This window comes from Drosophila busckii, chromosome 3R (genome assembly GCF_011750605.1).
Source record: "Drosophila busckii strain San Diego stock center, stock number 13000-0081.31 chromosome 3R, ASM1175060v1, whole genome shotgun sequence".
In the NCBI taxonomy this organism is placed as follows: Eukaryota; Metazoa; Arthropoda; class Insecta; order Diptera; family Drosophilidae; genus Drosophila; species Drosophila busckii.
The window spans coordinates 3,251,704-3,271,215 of NC_046607.1; the positions used below are offsets into that span (position 1 = coordinate 3,251,704).

The 19,512-nt window shown below is 42.7% G+C and overlaps 1 protein-coding gene across 1 annotated transcript; it reads left to right on the forward strand.

Annotated features, from left to right (window-relative positions):
• Positions 1–1,914: 1,914 nt before the first annotated feature.
• On the forward strand, positions 1,915–18,998 carry LOC108604401 (neurogenic locus protein delta). Its single transcript, XM_017993861.2, has 6 exons — positions 1,915–2,403; positions 6,769–7,089; positions 9,717–9,783; positions 12,685–12,936; positions 15,347–15,401; positions 16,558–18,998. Exons 1-6 carry the CDS (start codon positions 2,347–2,349, stop codon positions 18,395–18,397), a joined length of 2,592 nt encoding a protein of 863 aa, XP_017849350.1. The 5' UTR covers positions 1,915–2,346; the 3' UTR covers positions 18,398–18,998.
• Positions 18,999–19,512: the final 514 nt, after the last annotated feature.

Sequence of the window (19,512 nt, forward strand, 5' to 3'; positions counted from 1 at the left end):
CGAACGGGAGACGCTGCCGCGTCTGGACTGCAGTTTGGGAGCTTCGCTGATCGCTTCGCGTGCGTGTGGAGTACATGACCCCAATTTCTTTTGGGCTGTGTGTTTTGCGTATGTTTTTTGTTTAAATTGTGTGGCCAAGGGCAAGGAGCGAGCGGACCCTTCTGGAAGGATGATGTATGTTGCGCTTTCAATTTGGAGCAGCAGGACATCTGTTTGGCCAGCGGCCAAGCTAAAACTACCTGCGTTGGAGCTGCACAACTGACTGGGGAACCGGTTTACAGGTGCTAACTTGTCTTTGACTCTTTGCAGACTCTGCGTGCGGCTTTGCTTGGGGATTGATATTGAGTTGAGTTGGAGCACTGGCTGCTGCTGCTGCTGCTGCTGCTGCTGCCGTTTGGCGCTGGCCCACAGCCCGCAGCTTTGGTCGGCCATAAATTTGTGTTTAATTCAAAAACTTTTCACTCGCCGCTCTTGTTGCCTAATTTATGGCGCGAAGAAGCATTTTTGTTTAAATATTGAAGCTTCTCAGGAGCGTACAAAGGTGAAATCTTCTTTTTCTTTTTTTACTTGTAAAATTGGGTGTTGACTTGATTGGTTTTCTTTCTTGTTCCGCAGCTCATGCATATGCAAATGTATTGTCGGTTTGGGGGCCAATCGCATCGACATGCAAATTAATGAAGAGCGATTTTTATGTACAAATTTCAACAACTTTATTGAACAACGGCTTTGGCGATTCTTGGCCATTTATCAGGCAACGGGGCTAATGAATTCTTTGCCAAACTTTGCATGACTTACAATGTTTACTTCGCTTAATCGGCAAACATTAATCTTTGGCCGTTTGCTATAAAACTTGATTTTCAACCCTTTGGTGCATTATTATTTTTTAAGCGCCAAAAAATGCCCAAAAGCCTTTCAAATGCAAATCATGCCAGCCAGCAATCCTTTTATCTACAGTTGCCCCTATTTGCACCAAAAAATAAAAATCAACCCCTTGCTTCAGCGCAAACCGATTAAACAAACAAAATGCGCGCTTTTTTGCTTTTAACTGGCATGAAATATTTTATCTGAATTCAAACAATTTTTTTTAATAAACTATTTATTTAATGTTTTTATTATGTTGCTGCTGTTGTTGTTGTTGCTCTCATCGCCAGCCAGCATTACCGATTCACAAGAGAAACCGGTAATGTTGCTAGCTCGCTCAGAGAGCGAATCGGCTTTGCAACATGTCTCTGCAATTTGAGCTCTTTTGTAAAATATCTCAGCAACTTGAGCGAACCGGTTTGGCAACATGTCTCTGCAACTTGAGCGAATCGGTTAAAGCATATGTGCATCTCGCTTGCACTTATGGAAATTATTTTGATGCACTGTGCGCGCACGTTTTACGTTGCCATCGATAGGCAACATAGCGAACAACCGCAACTCTAACTCAAAACGGTTTTCTCAATTCTCTCATTCTCTTATTACGTTCACGGCGCGCTCAAAATTCAAATTCAAAATAATTCGAAAACTGCCGTTGAAGAGTGAGCACGCACGCGGATAAATAAAATAGAGAAATTTTTAATTCTAATGCTTGGTGATCGGTATACTGTCGGCGCGTTGCAACCAGTACATGAATTAAAAAATAAAAACAACGTGCATTAATTATTAATATGCAACAACTGTACTCTGCAGCTGAATGGACGACGCGACGCGAGGCTCACGCTTAATTTGTTAAATTGTTTACAATTGCAAAACTGGCGCGCGAATTTGTTAATAAACGAAATAAAATAAAGTGAAGTGAAGAGCTGCCACAATATTCATATTAAATCGAAAATTCTTGGTAGCCCCAAAAAGATCGGAGAAAATAAAACACACACAACAAAAAATAAGCAAAGGCAAATATAATTTTGCTATTTAGCTGTGCAGTAGTGTGTGTATGTGTGTGTGTTGCATGTGTGTTGATTTTTTAAATAGTAAATTTACTTGCGGCATTTGCATTTGCCGGCTAAAAATGTGGCGCGTGCACGTGTAACAAAAATAAAAAGCGAAAGAGCGAATAAAACACACACACACACATACGAGAGTAAAGAATAACAACGCCAACAAAATGAGCATAGAAAGCATGCAAAAAGCGAATATACAATAAACAATTTAATTTGTTAATACATAGTAGTAGTAGTAGTAGTGTGTTGCAAGTGTGTGCAAAGTGCAAATAATAATAATAACAAATAACATAAACAACGCTTCACAAAAGGATTATTACACTAACAAAAACACACAACACAACAACGCGACTGTGACTGCGAATATCGCAGCACTTGATTTATTACAACAACAATAGCAGCAGCATTAACAACAATAATAAACATGCAGTGGATTAAATGTTTATTAATTGCATTCATTTGCTTCACAGTTATTGTGCAGGTGAGTTAACTATAAAATTTACTGCAACTTGTTGGGTTTTTAGTCTCTCTTCCTTTTTTGCTTTGCATTGTAATCCTCGCGATGCACACATGCGCATACGTCTGTGTGTGTGTGTGTGTGTGAAATTTTGGCGTTGCCAGGCTGTTGAACTGCCGAATTGAAATTCAAAATATAATAAATATTAACTAGTTTTTGTAATTTGAGCTACGAAAATTAAACAGCTGAGCCAACAACAGGGGTTGCAAACTAGTTTCAGTTTTAATTGTTGTACGCTTGATAAACAGGTCCAACCCCAAAAAAAATCCAAAAAGTCTGTTAAACAAATTACCACCAACGGCGCATGCTGCAAGAACTAAAAAATTATAAAAGAGAAGTGAAATACATGCAAACATGTGTGTGTGTGTGTGTGTAGCAACATCTGCCGCTGTCAACATTTTTTTTTTGCATGCGCTTTTTTTATTTTTTTGGATACACTCTGCGTAGGTCAACGTCAATTTGAACGTCAAGTCAGCTCAGCTCAGCTCAGGCGATGCGCTTCTTCTTCTTCATCTGCTTGTTGTTGTTTCATTGATCTTAAGCGAATGAGCAGCAGCAATTGCATTTGAGCGCTGCTCCAATTTTCGTTGTCTGTCTCTTTCACGCTTTGGCACGTTGCGTGTTGTTGCTTCCACATTGTTGCTAAAAAAAAAGTGTCTTGAAGCCTCCCGGGGTCTCTCCAATCGAGATCGAGACAACAGCTGAAATATTTTGCCAAGATAAACTTAATGCAGCTGTTCCAGGATCTGTGGCTACTCTTCTCCTTCTTCTTCTTCTTCTTCTTGAGCAATTGTAGGCGTCTCTGCGCTTTTATTTTAATTCTCCCATGCTGCGTTTTAACTATCGAAATAACCGTACATTGTGTCTGTCTATCTGTTTTATCATCTACTCAACATGCGGTAATTGTTGTTGTTCTTATTCTGCTTTGCATTTTATGCAATTTTCATATTAGCGTTCGCTCGCTTGCGAATGAATGAATGAGCAAGTGTATGAATGACTCACACACACACACACAGACACGCAGCTTTGTCTTTGTCTTCATTATAACATAATTAATTGCAATTTAGAAAACAGAGTGCGAGAGAAGGGCGCAACTCCCACACACACAAGAGCAAAAGCAAGACGCGCGTATTCACTTGCGCTTATAACCGTTCATCCCGTTGTTAACGGTTGATTATGATGATGAATTTAAATGATTAATAAATAATATAGCCAAAGCCAAAGGGCACGCTCGTTCTATATCGCTGTCTCGCTTGCACGCACGCGCATTGAATCACCTGTAAGTAGAAGCTTTGTAGCTTTGTCTTAAGCTAAAATGCGTGTCAGTCAAGCAGTCAACATAAGTTGACGTGAAATGGCGCAAAGCAAAGAAACTTAACTAGTCTCTGCGTTAGGCCTGAGTGATCACAGTCCATGGGCTCGTAATAAAAAATAAAAGAGCAAAAGCAACAACAACAAAAAATAAACAGCAAGTCAAGCAAAAGGTAAACAATGCAACGCACTATTTTCTAACACTTTTAACAAGTGTCTTTTAAGCTAAAAACACATTCCCCTCGCTTTCAAGTTCGCGTTCAACAGTCTTTTTTTTCTTTCATAATTTTATTTATTTATATTTTGTGTGTGTGTGTGTGTGTGTGTGCCCAAAAGGTCTTCAAGCGTAATAAAGTTCATAGTTGAAGGCAAAAAAACAAAGACAAAAGAACTAAGACAAGTGCTGGGAAAATGTGCAAGGGAATTTAACTATTTTTAGCGGGCGTTTAGTGAAATGTCCCTAGCGGGGAAATTTGTAAGCTGTGAGAAATTTTTTTTAAACGGTGTCAAAACTATTTACGAAGCTCTGCTTGCTATGCAAATTGATTTGCTTTGCGCATATTTTGACAATTGCCTTGCACACACCTTTGTTTGTATTTTACACACACACACATGAGCACATGCGTGTGAGCGCTGCACTTGCTGCGGCGGCTGCTTCCGCTTGATGCTTTTTCTAACATTTCTTGCTTTTATTGTTTTTTTTTGAGTCTATGCGTTGCTTATTAATTCGCAGCTTTAGTTCGCAGTCTCGCATCATCGCCGTTTGTCTATTAATTCATTTATGCTTTGCTTTTTCCATTTCTCTCTCGCTCTGTCGCGACTGCAGTCAAAGCGCCGTTGAAAACAAGTTTTTGCTCTCTCGCAACTGCACACAGCATGCGAAGAAGCGAAGCGCAGGCAGCTGCTGCCAGCTGCACTTTTAGTCTAAAGCCAACTGCAAAAAAGATACAACAACAACAACAGCAACAACAAGAGTATGCCAATTCACTTTTAAGTCACGTTTTGCTCTTTTTTTTCTTGCTGTGTGCTCCAACTCCGACTCCAACACCAGCTGACAACAACAAATGCTAAACTGTTATAGCCTTTGGGGCCTCTCTCGCTCTCGCTCTCGCTCTCTTGCGGCTCGCTCTCGCTCTCGCGCTGGCTTGCATTCAAAACTCGCTCTTTTAAACATGGCTGGCTGGCTGGCTGGCTGACTGGCCATGCACTGCCGCTTGCTTCTTCACCTGGCGTTTGTGTTTTGTTTTTTGTTGCTTACACCTTTTGCTGTTGCTGCTGCGCCTCCGACTTAACTCAAGCGAACGACGGTGCGTCGAGCCGACAATACGTCGCTCGCTCGCTCGTTTGCCTGCTCGCTCGCTCGCTCGCTCGCTGGTTCGTTTGTTCGTTTTAACCATCAATGTTGACCGGCAAAATCGTATGCCGTGGGAAACAATTCGGTTTTACTTGTACATTTTTTCCAACGTTTTTTCTTGAGACTCCTCGCCACTGCTCTTGCTGCTTCTTTTGCCTGCTCTTTTGCGTTTTGTTTTATTTTTTGGCCTGCTGCTTATTAATACACGTTTTGTAGGCTCTCGCTCGCTTGTTCGCTCTGTCTCGCTCTCATTGGTTGCATGCATTTGTGTCTGCGCGTTCGCTGCTTAAGTCTTTCGTTTTGACTTTAGCTTGAGTCTTATTTTTTGTTTGCTTTTTAGATTTTATTAGGTGTTTGCATTATTGATTTTTATGAACTGCGCATTTTCAATTACATGAAGTAAGATCTATAATTTCTTTATATGGCGCCTTGCACTTGTTGCTTCAATTTTCTAAATTGTTACAACAATTATGAACAAATGTTGGCGCCGCGCTCAACTCACTCAACTTAACTATAAGCCCATTAAATGTTAGTTAAGCAGCTTTTGCTACAGTTTCTTGTGCTTTGCTTTGTTATTTCCTCCACGCTCTTTATCGCCACGCTTTAGCTTTTTTTTCTTCTCATTTGGGCAGTGGGCCCCCCCAGTGGATTTACACCTGTGCGTTGAGCATCAAGCTCAGCAAGAGAAAAGCAGACGCACTTCTGCTTAATTGAGCAATTAAACACCCATGTTCATACAGTTGGAAGTTGGAACCAACAACAGTAACAACATAAACAATAAAATCTTCCCAAGCCACAGCCACATGTGGAGCAGCCAAGACGTTAAGGCGCAGACTCTTAGCCTTATGTCTTGTTAACAATTAAATTGTCATTTTAACAAGCTTCACTTGTTGTTGCTAAAATGTTAATTGCCGAACAGTTATAGAAAACGGGCAAACAACAACAATCAGAGCAATAACTCAAGCGCTCCTATTTTTGGGCATTGCCATTTATGGTGGCTGTGATGTCAGTTTATAATTATGATAGCTCAAGTGCTCCAGAAAAATATCGAACCAAAGATGCCCTTACGCAAAGATTTCCCACAAACGCCAAAGGAAATCGTTTGGAACGTCAAAATTTATGCAAATTGCAGGGCACAGTTGCTTTCTTTTATAAATAGTCAGTGACCTATATAGCAAATTTGTTGTCGCACACCCAATAGTCGTTAAATGTTCAAAAACTAATTAATTGAGAAATTCGCTTATCGCTTAAAATTAGCAAAATGATCTGCTAAATATGCAAATAAGTCTCTCAAAGCGTGTCGGCGCTTCAAAAAATCAATTCAAACGTTCAACAACAAGAACAACAACAATGGTTGTTAAAAATTGCGACCGCTTGCTGCGCAGCATAAAATTCGCTGCTTTATTTTATACGTTGCTTGACTCTTCATATTTTCGTAAGTCGCTTTGTCCTTTGCATGGGTCGATCGATGCAGCATTCCAGTTTCAGTTCTTCTCTTTTTTTTTTTGGTATGTTTAAATAGCATGTTGAAAGATTTATTGTCATGACTGGTAGATGTTGTTGCATTCTTGATTTGAGCGTCAGTTTTAATGAATTGCTTTTTAATTTGATTATACACATACTAATGCTATCTCTCTCTCTCTCTCTCTCTCTCTCTTTTGCAGGTTCACAGTTCCGGCAATTTCGAATTGCGGCTCAAATACTTTAGCAATGAGAATGGACGCGACAGCGAGGGACATTGCTGCAGTGGAGCGACAGATGCGGCGACGGGCAAATGCATTGGCACATGCAAGACGAGATTTCGCGTTTGCCTGAAGCATTATCAGGCGACCATAGATACAACATCGCAGTGCACATATGGCGATGAGGTGACGCCGATACTGGGCGAGAACAGCTTCAATCTGAGCACGACTGGGGATGCGCAAAGCTATCAGAACAAAGACTTTACGAATCCCATACAGTTTGCGTTTAACTTTGCATGGCCGGTAAGTGGAAACTAAATTTAGCGAGAGGAGTCGCACTCAAACTTTCAGTTGGCGCTAATTTGTGCGTTAGGCTTTTTATAGCTGCGCAGCTCACATGTGTGTGTGTGTGTGTGTATTTCCGCCCGTATGCGCATGTGTATGTGTGTGTGTCCTTGTCAAGGGTTGTTGCCACAAACATCTGTCGGCTATTAAACGCAGCGCAGCGCAGAGCGAGCGAAATAAAAATGCGCGTGCGCCACCACCAGCGACAATTTCCAGCTCGCTGGCTCTGTATGTTTCACTTTAGCTGGCTGCAGCTTTGCCAACGTGCCACAAGGTTGCATTGCAACCCCCTATGCATGAAACTGACGTTACATTTTTTTTTTTCACTCCCGGAGCGGCGCGGTTGACTCTTGTGGCACCTTCAAGATTTTCCCTTTATATACTTTTTGTTATATACAGACGCACGTGTTGAGCCTCAAGTATTGCTCAAGTTCTGAAGTTCTTGCGCTGCTTTTATGCTACACTGAGCACAAGCACTTTATTTATTTCTTAGCTTGGCATGCTATGCATTTGTTAATTATACAACAAGCATTACCGCTAAGCTAAGTGTGTGTGTGTCTGTCTGTGTGTGTGTGTGTGTGTTCTACCTTTAGCATAGTTACTCAAGCTGCAAGCGGGCGAGCATTTTGTAACGTATTTTGAGCCCGCAGCGTGTGCGGTAGCTAGAGAAAAAAAAGGGGTGGCTTTTGCTCTCTCTCTTTCTCTCACTCTCTCTTTTTCTATGCGCATGTGCAACTTGCAACGTCACTATTATTATCATTGCATTTGCAACTTAAGCGGCAAAGTCATGCTAGGCGCATTAAGCAAGGGTAACTTTTTTTTTAGCACGCGTCTTTGTCTATAAATAGTTTGCAAACTTTAAATATTTCTAGGTCAAGCTATAAAATGTAATTATAGTAACACAGACTAGACGCACGCCGCCGCCTCTAGCTCAACTAATTTAATGTTGCACTTAATTAAAAAACAAGCCAATGCGTCTTGACACGAGACACACGAGTGCAACTGGGGGCATGTGGCATGCTGCCTGACAATATATTGAGTTGCAAGCGTTCTGAGGCATATGCCAAAAGGGGAGGCTGGCCCACTCCCTCCCCACACACGCACACACACACACACACACACAGTTGAGTTGTGAGCCTAAAAATAGTCGAATGCTCCTCCTCAATGCTGTCGCTTCTTCTAGACGCGAGTCTGTCTTTTGTATATTGAACTTTGTTACTTTTGTGCGTCTGTCTGTCTGTCTGTTTGTCTCTCTTGCAGTCCTTTAGCGCTTGTCTTGTCTTTCTCACTGCGTGTGCCACACCCGCGCCCTATGCCACATTCTTGTATGCACTTCACCCTCTATGCAACTGCAACTGCTACGGCTGCTGCTGCTGATATTGACGTTGATATACAGCGCCATAGCACGCGATATTCGCCTGCCCAGCCCTGCCTAAACGCCCCTTCCTGTCTTGTCTGTCTGTCTGTCTTAATGTCGCTCATTTATTTTTGGAAACTGTGTGTGCTTTACATATAAAATTTGTTGCTGTCTTGTAGTTATAATAACTCAAAATATGCCAAATATAAATAAAATTCAACAAAATTACGCTAAGGTAAATTTAGACATGCAAACTAAAAAATTCCCTTTTGGTACATTTTATGCCCTTAAAGGAAATTTAGTAAATTGCATTTCATACAATTCTAAACAGTTTTCAGTTAAAATAATAAATTTCCCTTTTTGGGCATTTTATGCCCATTAGGGAAATTTTGTAAAATGCATTTTAAACACTTTGCAGTTAAAATAAAAATTTCCCTTTATTGGGATTTTTTTTTTTGCTGCGCTACGCTTTGCTGCATTGTGCAGAGCTGATGATCTATGTCTGATTTATTTCCTGTGCCGTGCCCATCAAACATTGCGAATTTAGTTTTCAATGTCTGGCCACGCCAAATGCAGAGAGCCGCAAATTCAACAATTGCTTATGCAATCAATCGTCACACACTGAGCGCTTATCAATGAAATTAATTCTACATCTGCCTGCGCACGCCCACGCAGCCAGCAATCGAAAGTTAGACGAAAAATTAGTCATTTACATGCAATGCTTGCCAAGCTACGCAATCCAACGCCCAACTGTAGACACAGACGGACAGACAGACACAACCAGTTAGAGACCAAGCAGCGCTGCATGTTGAGTTGGATTTTGTGTCATCTCTGCCGGTTATTTCTTCACACACACACAGACACACACACACACCACACACGTTGCATTTGTAATCAAGTGTGAATTGAGGGCGCTGGCAGTTGCAAGTTGCAAGTTACATTTGCATGTTTGCCATAGACTCTGCACTCGATTGCATTAGTTGCTTGCTTGACTGCGTCTCGCTCTCTCGAATTTGTTATGTGGGCGTCTTTGAACATGTTTTGGCGTTTGGCTGCTGTCATAATCTGTTTATAATGAGCGCGGCTTTTGGGCTGACATTAGACATTAGCTCAATTCAATGATTATATCTATAAGTGCGTACAAAATGTTGATTTCCTGTGTAGCTGTTAAGCTTTCAATAACATTATTAAATTTCTCTCTCTCTCTCTCTCTTTTTCTCTTTTGCAGGGCACATTCACGCTGATCGTTGAGGCATGGCACGATACGAACAACAGCGCCAATGCGCATTTAAACAGTAAGTACCGCATAATATTAATCACTTCCTTTAGCATTAAAATATCCTTTTTGAATATGATGCATACGCAGTATCCTGCTTCCTGCTGATCGAAAGCTGTCAAGCTTGGCAAAGGATCAACGCTGCAAGGACACCTGATACAGCAGCAAAGTGCAAAGTGAACTCAAATTTCTAGTGCAAACTAACACACACACACACACACACATAATCGTGTGTGTATAAGATTTCCGGCACTTTGAGCGGTTTTAAATAACAAAAACTCAGTCGCTTGCTATGCCCTTTATTTTTAGCCAAGGGATAAACCACGAGCATGGCAAACTTGTCGCCTTTTGTCTCTCTTGGCTGAGCCAGCAGCGGAAGTGTGCGGAGCTCGTCTCATTTACTTGCAATTAAAGTTTGCTGTTGGCTTTGGCTTTGCCTTTGCCTTTGCCTTTGGCTTGTGTCTGCGTTTTTTGCGTTTATCACGAGGTGTGTACTAGACCAAGGACTTTGATTGTTTAACGGCTGTGGAATTTGGCGATCGTGTAGAGCAAGAGTCATGGCAACAATGCAACATGATCAATGCTACAAACGATCGAAGTAAAGCGATAAGGACCACACACATACACACACACACACACAGACAAAGGGCAAGGACTTTTCCTGCAGTTTTTCCTTTTTCACTTTGCGCTTTGCTATTATTAGTTTGCCCTACTGCTTGCCTGCTGGAATTTTAATTGTTTTCACTGCAGCTGATGTCCTGCTGGGACTAATAGATCTTTATCTGCTGCTGCTGCTGCTGCGCTGCTCTTTGCTATTTCAATTTAGTTGCTGCCTCGCTTGTCGAGGATTAATTTCATTTATTTTTAAGTCTGCGCATCTCCCGCATACATTGCAGGCAACTGCTGCATAGCAAGTTTACGCCTGTCTGCAGTGCGTTGCACGTTGCACGTAACAAGTTTTTTTTGTTACATTCATTTAACATAAATTACATACAAAAAAGGCAGAAGAGACAACGCAGCAGCAGCAGCAGCAGACTCAAGTGTGCGTCTCTCTCTCTCTTACGCTTTTGAGCTCTTGGCAAGTTCGTTGGCGACCTTTTCGCCAGTTTAGCCTGCGGCCAAAGCCTGCTGGGGCAGACAACACATGCAGCTTCTTCTCTCGCTCTCTCTCTTCCAGCACTTCGTGCAAGGTGATTCTTGATGCTCGAAGTCTTTCGACTCATGGCTCTTAAGATTTTTCGCTGGCTTTAGTTTTCGTTTTCAGTTTTTGCGCTTTGCGCTTTTTCTTCACCTATCCCTACCTACCAATTAATCTCTGCCAATGCCAAAGTTGTTAGTTGCACGTTGCTGCTTTTGTTGTTGTTGTTGGCGTTGTTAAAATGCTTATCTTTTAATTTTAACTCATTGGATCAAGCAGCAGCCCAGCAACAGCTAAAGCAGCATCCCGTGGTTTCGTCTTCGTCGCCTGCTTTCGAAACTTGTTGCCGCCGCCGCCGACGCCGCCGTCGTGTGTCTTGATAAAATGGTATTTTAAAAATTCCTTTAGACAAAGTCAGCGACGGCGACGGCGACTGCAACTAAATATGTGCCCCCTTCCACTACTTAAGCCTTGCCCTTGTTCGATCTTCAGTCAGTGCAAATTTGTTCGCTTATTTGTAACAGAATTTCCCAAAAGCAGCGAAAATTTGTTGATTTCCTTAAGCAAGTTTTATTTTTAATAATTGCGAAAGTTGTCACACGCACAGCTTTTCACTTTATTACGTTTTTTCCATTTTTTACAAAAATGTCAAAGTGTATAATAATTAAAAAAAAACAACTGCCGTTATGCGTAAATATTTGCGCATTTTTGCTTTTTCTATAAACAATTTGATTTGTATTTATTTGCAAGCCCCAACTGGCCAAACTGGCCCCCAAAAGCTGCGGCTGCAGTCAAATTGTGCGTTGCAGCGTTGCCAGGCGTCTAATAACCTGTCATGCCACAAATTCAAGCTGCAAGCTGCAAGTGTCTGTGTGTGTGTGTGTGTGTGTGTGTGTGTGTGTGTTGCAAATGTAAATAAAACCAACAATATGCGCTTGGGCTTAGGCTTAAGCTTAGTCTTATATTTGGGGAATGTTGTTTTTGCATTGAGCGTTGCTGCCACGTCAGGTGGAAAACTGGCTTAGAATTTTGCTTATTTTGATTGCATATTTTTGGTAATTAATTAGTTCGTGTATGGGCAACCAGTTGGTGTGCTTGTCAAACTGTAATTTATTTATTGACAGTCAAAAGTTTTTTTTTTTTTTGTCGCATATTTGGGCAAACAATTTGAACATTTATGGATTAAGCAATTGAGAGCGCAGCAGAGAACGCAGCAACTTTTGCTTTTAAGCAAACAAATTTCACTTGCAACTGCATGTGGCATGCAGCAGCAGCAGCAGCAGTTTCTAAAAATGTGTTTCAGCTGTGGCTTCAACTTTAGTTTCAACTTGACTGCATACGAATAGTCATGCACCTGCAATTTACTTTATAGACCATGGCATAATGTGGCTAACACACACACACACACACACACAAACAAACAAGTTGCCATCCAATAGTTTCGAAAAAAAAAAGAATTTAAAAGAAATAAAGACCGGTCTGCGCTTTGGCTTAGCGCACAGCTGAATATGCAACTGACGCGATCGTCGCGTCGCGTCCGTCGTGTGCTGCATGGCTGACTGACTTGCTGCCTGCCGCATGCCGCTTGCCCCACACAGCTGAGCAGATCGAGCCTTGTGTCAACCAAATTGCAATACAAACGTTTTCTAATCACTAAAAATTCCAATTGAGCCGCCAGCTTAAGCTACGCCCCCAACCCAACAATTAATCTTCATTAGCGTAAAACTCAAACTTTTCTCACAGCTTAAACTTAACTAACTATTGGTTGCTTTTTAATTACAGATCTGTTAATACAGCGACTGTCGGTGCAGCAAGTGCTGGAGGTGTCGTCGGAATGGAAGTCAAACAAATCGGAATCGCAGCACAACACTTGGCTCGAATACGATTTTCGTGTCACCTGCGACGCTCATTATTATGGCGCTGGCTGTGCGAATCTTTGTCGGCCACGTGACGATCAATTTGGCCACTATACCTGCTCCGAAACGGGTGAAATCATTTGCCTAACGGGCTGGCAGAGCACGTACTGTGAGAAACGTAAGTAAACGCAAACGTAATAATCAACATTAGGAGTTACAAAAACACAATTTACATTTTTCTTGTTGTTGTTGTTGTCAAGTGTGTTGCGCACTTGAGAGAGCAGCGCACTCAATATTATTGAAAATCACTTGCTTGTCAAATCAAATGAGATGATTGTACACAAACAAATAAAAGATTTCGAATTAAAAGCATAATTATATTGAATGCGTAGCGTAGCTTGATGATTTGACGAAAATTTGAATTTCAAGTAAAAATCAAACTCAAAACAAATAAATTAAAAATCAATGAATTTTGATTTTTTTTTTGTCTATTGGGGAAAAGTCATTTGTCATTTGGCATGGGGCAGAACAAACGAGCGCAACGAAACAACAAAAAGCGAGAGCGAGCGAGCAACAACAACAAACGCTTAGGGCTACCTGTGGCTACCTATGCAGCGTCTTAAGGGGCGTGAGGGGCGTAGTGGGGGGCAGCAGCTACGAATCAGAGCACACACACACGAAATTTAAAGAGAGCGTAGCATTCAAAAATCTTCCCACGCCAAGTGCAGAGTCCCCAGCTAACATAACCAAGGTGTGGACACACACACACACACACACACACACACACACGCATACAGCAGCAGCAGCAGCAGCAGCTTCTTGTACATCCATGACGTACCTACGTCTCGTCTCTGCTTTGCTTTTTGTTTTGTTGTTGCTGCTTCGTTGTCTGCATGCCGCGCATTGCTGAGAGGACGAGGATCGAGACAGCAGCGAGAACAGAACTTCCTTTAGGGCTGGCAACGGCTGATTACACCTTAAATGTGCTTACCAGCCCCGCAAGCTGCGCTGCCCGCGTCCACATGCCTGGCCTGGCCTGCCTGCCCTTTTTTTTTCGGGCCACATAATTTTGTGTCCTTCTGGTTTATCAACTTGCCAGCCAAGCAGCTGCCTCTTCCGCTGCTATACTTTATTTTCAACTTAAATGCGCAAAAATGAGCTTAAATTAAGGCACACACACACACAGACACACACACACACACAGTTGTGCGAAAATTATTTTCCAACAGCAGCAGCAGCAGCAGCAAATAAAAAGCCAAAACGTGCGGCTGCAAAACAAAAAAGAGCAGCTCAAGTGGAAGTGACTGGCTTTTTAAATTGGCCCAAAAGTTTGTTTTTTGAATGAAGCTAAGTGCGCTTGTGTGTGTGTGCGTGCGTGTGTGTGTTTTAATTTCAAGGAAATGAGCTATTTAGACACAAGTTGTTGCATTTTATTTATGAATGAACAGCTGCCCAAAACCCTTGCGAGTGAAAGTAAATAGCAATTGGCATAGCTGCGCTTGCTGCATCCATGAGATACATTTACGTCATGCGCTTGCGGGCGTGTGAAAAACAAAGCCAAGACCATGCTGAGATCCTAGCCTAGACTTGGCTACCAATCAACAAGAACAACAAACTCACTTTCAGCTCTTGCTGCTTGAGAAGAGCTGGCTGGCAACTTGGGCTGGCTAGCCATGTAATAAAAATCATTGCCAATTGCCAATATTATGGCTTATATATATTAACTGCGTGTGCGGGGGAATTAAAAGCGCTGCGCTGCGCTGCGCTGAGCTGAGAGCGTCAGCCAGAACACGTTTTAGTCATTTTCTAGCAATTTTCCTGCTGCTGCTGCTGCTGCTTGCTTTGCACTGAATGAAGCTCTCAGCTGCAGTTGGGTTTTTTTTTTAAGAGGAGCCTGTGCACGATTTTTCAGCTCTAGGCCCTTCCTCATGCTTCCTGCCCAGCCCCAAATGAAAACATGTTTGGCCACAAACATTCTTGGCGGCGGCGGCATCATCTTCAGCTCTTACCAGCAATACACAATCGAAGTTTTCGTCGAACCTTTTGCAGCTTGGGAATCTGTTTTCGGGTTCGTTATTTTTTTTTTTTTTTTAGTTTCTTTCGTTTTTTTATGATGCAGCGCAGTCTTTTGCTTTTGCGGCCATGGGATTATTTCATTTTGTGGTGTTTCCTTTTGGGCCTGTCGCATATTAGAAACAAGTTATTCCTGCCTGGAACGCTGCTCTGCTGTTAGCACAGTTTGAGAGGCGCTGCCAACGCCGCCGCCATGATTCATGCTGTTTGGCCAAATGCCGTTTTGTCCAACTCGTTTGTTTTTCCATTGAAGATGCTAGTTTCGGGTCGCTGTTTATTGTTTATCTTTTTTATTTGTTTGTGACGCGTGAAAAAGAAAGTTTTCGCTTGTTTGAAATTGCCACCAATTTCATTGTTTCTTATCTATGTGGGTTTTATTTAAAACATTGCGTGTGGGTGTGCAACAGGTGGACAACAAGCTATAAAAATGTGTGTTGGGAAAGTGTCAGTTTTTCACTTTTATATGAAACTAAATGCTTTATATTAATTGCTTTATTTTCTTCTACTATTTGCAGCCAAATGTGCCAAAGGCTGTGTGCATGGACAATGTGAGAAGCCCAATCAATGCATGTAAGTAACTGAAAATAAAAATAAAGCTAATTAAGCTTCTGTATAGCGGACACACCTTAATGTTGCTCAAAAGGGCAAGCAAAAGCGACAAGCAAGCGAATTGCATTTGGCTTTAGCTTTAGCACGTTTTTTATTTTGTGGTTGAGCGCGAAATTCTTTTGGGCAGAGTGCATTGGCTGTCATTTGATTGTCGACGGTTTTGCATTACACAAAGCTAAAAAATTGAATTACAAAGTTTTCCCACATTTATAATTCATAGATGGGCAATAAAACAATATTGTTTTTAATGGAAGGTGTAAGCGAACGCCAAAGCTGACGCTGGCAAATATTTTATGCATGAAATTTCAAGCAAAGCAAAAGGCGCAAAGGCACTTCAAGCTCAAGCTCTAGGCTAAGTGTAGAAAGCTAATTGCGACGTTCTTTATAGACACACACACACATGCACAGGATGTTGCTCATTATGCATGCATTGTTGTTATTGTTATTGTTGTTAGCCAATTGGCCAAATGAGTTCCCAACTTCAAACGGAAATCAAACATTTTGTGGGCAACAGCAATTGTGCCAAACACACACACACACACACACACACACACATGTGTGTGTAAGCCAATCTATGGCTGTGATTTTGTTGCAAACTGTTTGTTTATAATAAATAGCTAAACTCACTACGCTTGGCTTCGACTTAGAGACGTGTTGATTGTTCGTAGAAAAAAAAACCGCAAAGCATTACGCTCAAGTATGCGTGTGCCACTCGAATAACAACAACAACAACAAATTCAAAAAACAACAACAAAGCGCGCATATTGAACATTTAAGTGCTTTTTGGTTGCTGCTGTGGGAATATTTTAATAATTCTAAACGCGCGTTACAAACACAACCAAGTTGACATTTCTGCAGACACACACACACACATGAGACACGTACACAATTGCATATCAATTAGCTGCTTTGAATTATTGCCAAATGCGCGTTTTTGTGGGTGAAGGCAACTCAATTTTTCCAAACGTGAGAAATGCTTAATAAATTTAAAGTTGCAAGTAAAAGTCGCAATTGCTCAAGCGTGTCCCGTTTGCTCCAAACTTCATTTGAGCGTGTCCAGCATCCGCTTTCATATTCGAGCAGCAACTAATTGCATTTCTTATTTTCTTTATTGCAGTTGTCAGAAGGGCTGGCGTGGCGCCTTGTGTGACGAGTGTGCGCCGTATCCGAATTGCGTGCACGGCACTTGCGACAAGCCCTGGACCTGCATTTGCCAGGAGGGCTGGGGTGGTCTGTTCTGCAATCAGGATCTGAACTACTGCACCAATCATCGTCCTTGCCAGAATGGCGGCACCTGCTACAACACGGGCCAGGGACTCTACACCTGCCAATGCGCGCCTGGCTTCCGAGGCAATGACTGCCAAACTGTTGTCAACAGCTGCGATCATGAGAATCCTTGTCAGAATGGCGGCAGCTGCCTGAACGAGGATACGCCGCGTGGCTACAAGTGCGCCTGTTCCAAAGGCTGGAGCGGACGCCTGTGCGAGGAGAAGCTGCTCACCTGTGCCGATCATCCGTGTCATCATGGCAAGTGTCGCAACACGAGCGGCAGCAATCATAGCAAGCAGGGGTTTCAATGCGACTGCCCGAGTGGCTACAGCGGTCTAACCTGCGAGCTGCATCAGGACAACTGCAATCCGAATCCTTGCCAAAACGGCGGCAGTTGCCAGCCCAATGGCAAATGCAGCTGCCCCGATGGCTACGCCGGCGCCAAGTGCGAGCAGAACATTGACGACTGCGTGGGGCACAAGTGCCAGAATGGCGGCACCTGCATCGATCTGGTGAATCAGTATCGCTGCCAATGCGTGCCCGGTTTCCATGGCACGCGCTGCAGCAGCAAAGTGGATTTGTGTCTGACCAAACCTTGTGCCAATGGCGGCAGTTGCACCAATTTGAACAACGATTATCAGTGCGCCTGTCGTGCTGGCTTCACCGGCAAGGACTGCAGCATTGACATTGACGAGTGCAGCAGCGCGCCTTGCCACAATGGCGGCACCTGCATGAATCGCGTCAATAGCTTCGAATGCGTCTGCGCCAACGGATTTCGTGGCAAGCAGTGCGACGAGGAGTCGTTCGCCTATGATTCGGTTACGTATGATGCGCGTCATCAGGACGGCGGCGCAGCCAGTCAACAGCCACGCGCCGATGGGCTGACCAATGCGCAGGTGGTGCTCATTGCCATATTCTCAGTGGCCATGCCGCTGGTCGCCGTCATCGCCGCTTGTGTCGTATTCTGCATGAAGCGTAAGCGCAAGCGCGCGCAGGAAAAGGACGACGCCGAGGCGCGCAAGCAGAACGAGCAGAATGCGGTGGCCACGCTGCATCACAATGGCAGCGGCGTTGGCGTGGGCGTTGGTCTGCCCACTGGCACTTTGGGCGGTGTCAAGCGCGGCAGCAGCGGCGCGCTGGCCTTCGATAACAGCAATCCCAACATCATCAAAAACACCTGGGACAAGTCGGTGAACAATATTTGCGCCTCGGCAGCGGCGGCAGCTGTTGAGGATTGCCGCCTGTACTCGGGCGCGCTGGCGAACTATGCAGCAGCTGCGGATAACAATGCCAACTCGGAGTTCTGCGGCGTGGGTCAGATTACGCCGCTGCAGCGCGCCAAGTCGCAGAAGCAGCTCAACACTGATCCGACGCTCATGCATCGCGCCTCGCAGCTCATGTCGGCGAGCGTGGGCGCAGCAGCAGCAACAGCAGCGGCGGCGGCGGCAGCAGCAGCAGCAGCGTCCGCTGGCACAACCAAAGACTACAGCGCTGGCGGCGCCGAGGCCAAGGCCAAGCGCATTTCCGTGCTGGGCGAGGGCTCCTACTGCAGTCAGCGCTGGCCCTCGCTAGCAGCGGCGGGCGTAGCGGGCGCCTGCAGCTCACAGCTCATGGCAGCGGCCTCGGCGACGGGCAGCGGCGCAGCGACGACGCAGCGCACAGTGGTCTGCGGCACGCCGCACATGTAAACAAAGACTGTCCACACCCATTTTTGGTAGCATGCAGGGAATAGAGCGAGACAGAGAGAGAGACGCCAAATGAGCAGCAGCAGTAACAGTCGTCAGCATCTACACAAATCTCAATTCAAATTGATCATATTTTTATTTTAAACTATGTAATTATTAACTAAACAATTTTAGTTTCGCATGGACTGACGTAAGCATAAAGTTAAAGTTTTTTTCACACACAATGTATATATATTATATATATTAAAATGCAAGCTAGTACACTCCACTTATCTTTCACTTGACCTTATGATTCTCGAACTGGACGAAAATTCAAACTTAACACTGACGTTTTTGCAAGTTACTGATTAATCTGCTTCAATTATTTTTCACACCTAGATGCGATAAATTGTAAATACGCAAACGAAACAAAAACAAACACAACAAAACATAATTTACTCATTAGTTAGCATTTAATTTTAGTACTAAGCAAACAATTCCTCATTGACGCTGCATGGTCGGTCGACTGCTTTTTTATGCAAAGTAGTGCGTCCCGCATTTTGTATATAGTAACTATAGCTAGCCTCTCATATATGCTTACATTACAAAAAAAATGAATGAAAAAAAAACACAAACAAACATTAGTATACTTATATAAATTGACTATCTCGCGCTCTCTCTATATTTATAGTATCTAAATATATATGCTTAAAGTTTAACTCTAGCTTAATTATAAACAAAAACCCTATACAGACAAACAAGCGAAGACAACAAAAACAAAAAAAAAAAAACATTTAGTGATTCTATTTTAAGTGCTTAAACACTTTTTAGTTTTTTTTTTATATACAATTATTATTTTTTTTTAACACTTTTATTATATTTTTTGGCCTTTTTTTAATTTGGAGCATTTATATAGAGAAAAAAGTCAACCATATGTATAGTTAATAATTAACTGTAAACGAAATGTATTGAATTTATAATACGTAAGTGAAAAACTGAATACAAAATTGGAAAGCATACAAAATTGAATGAAAAAAAGCAACAAAAGACACAAATATGTAAGAATAAATATGAAAAACAAAAATTAATAGTCCTATGGCAACTGCAAACACACACAAACAAATGTTTACATTTAATTT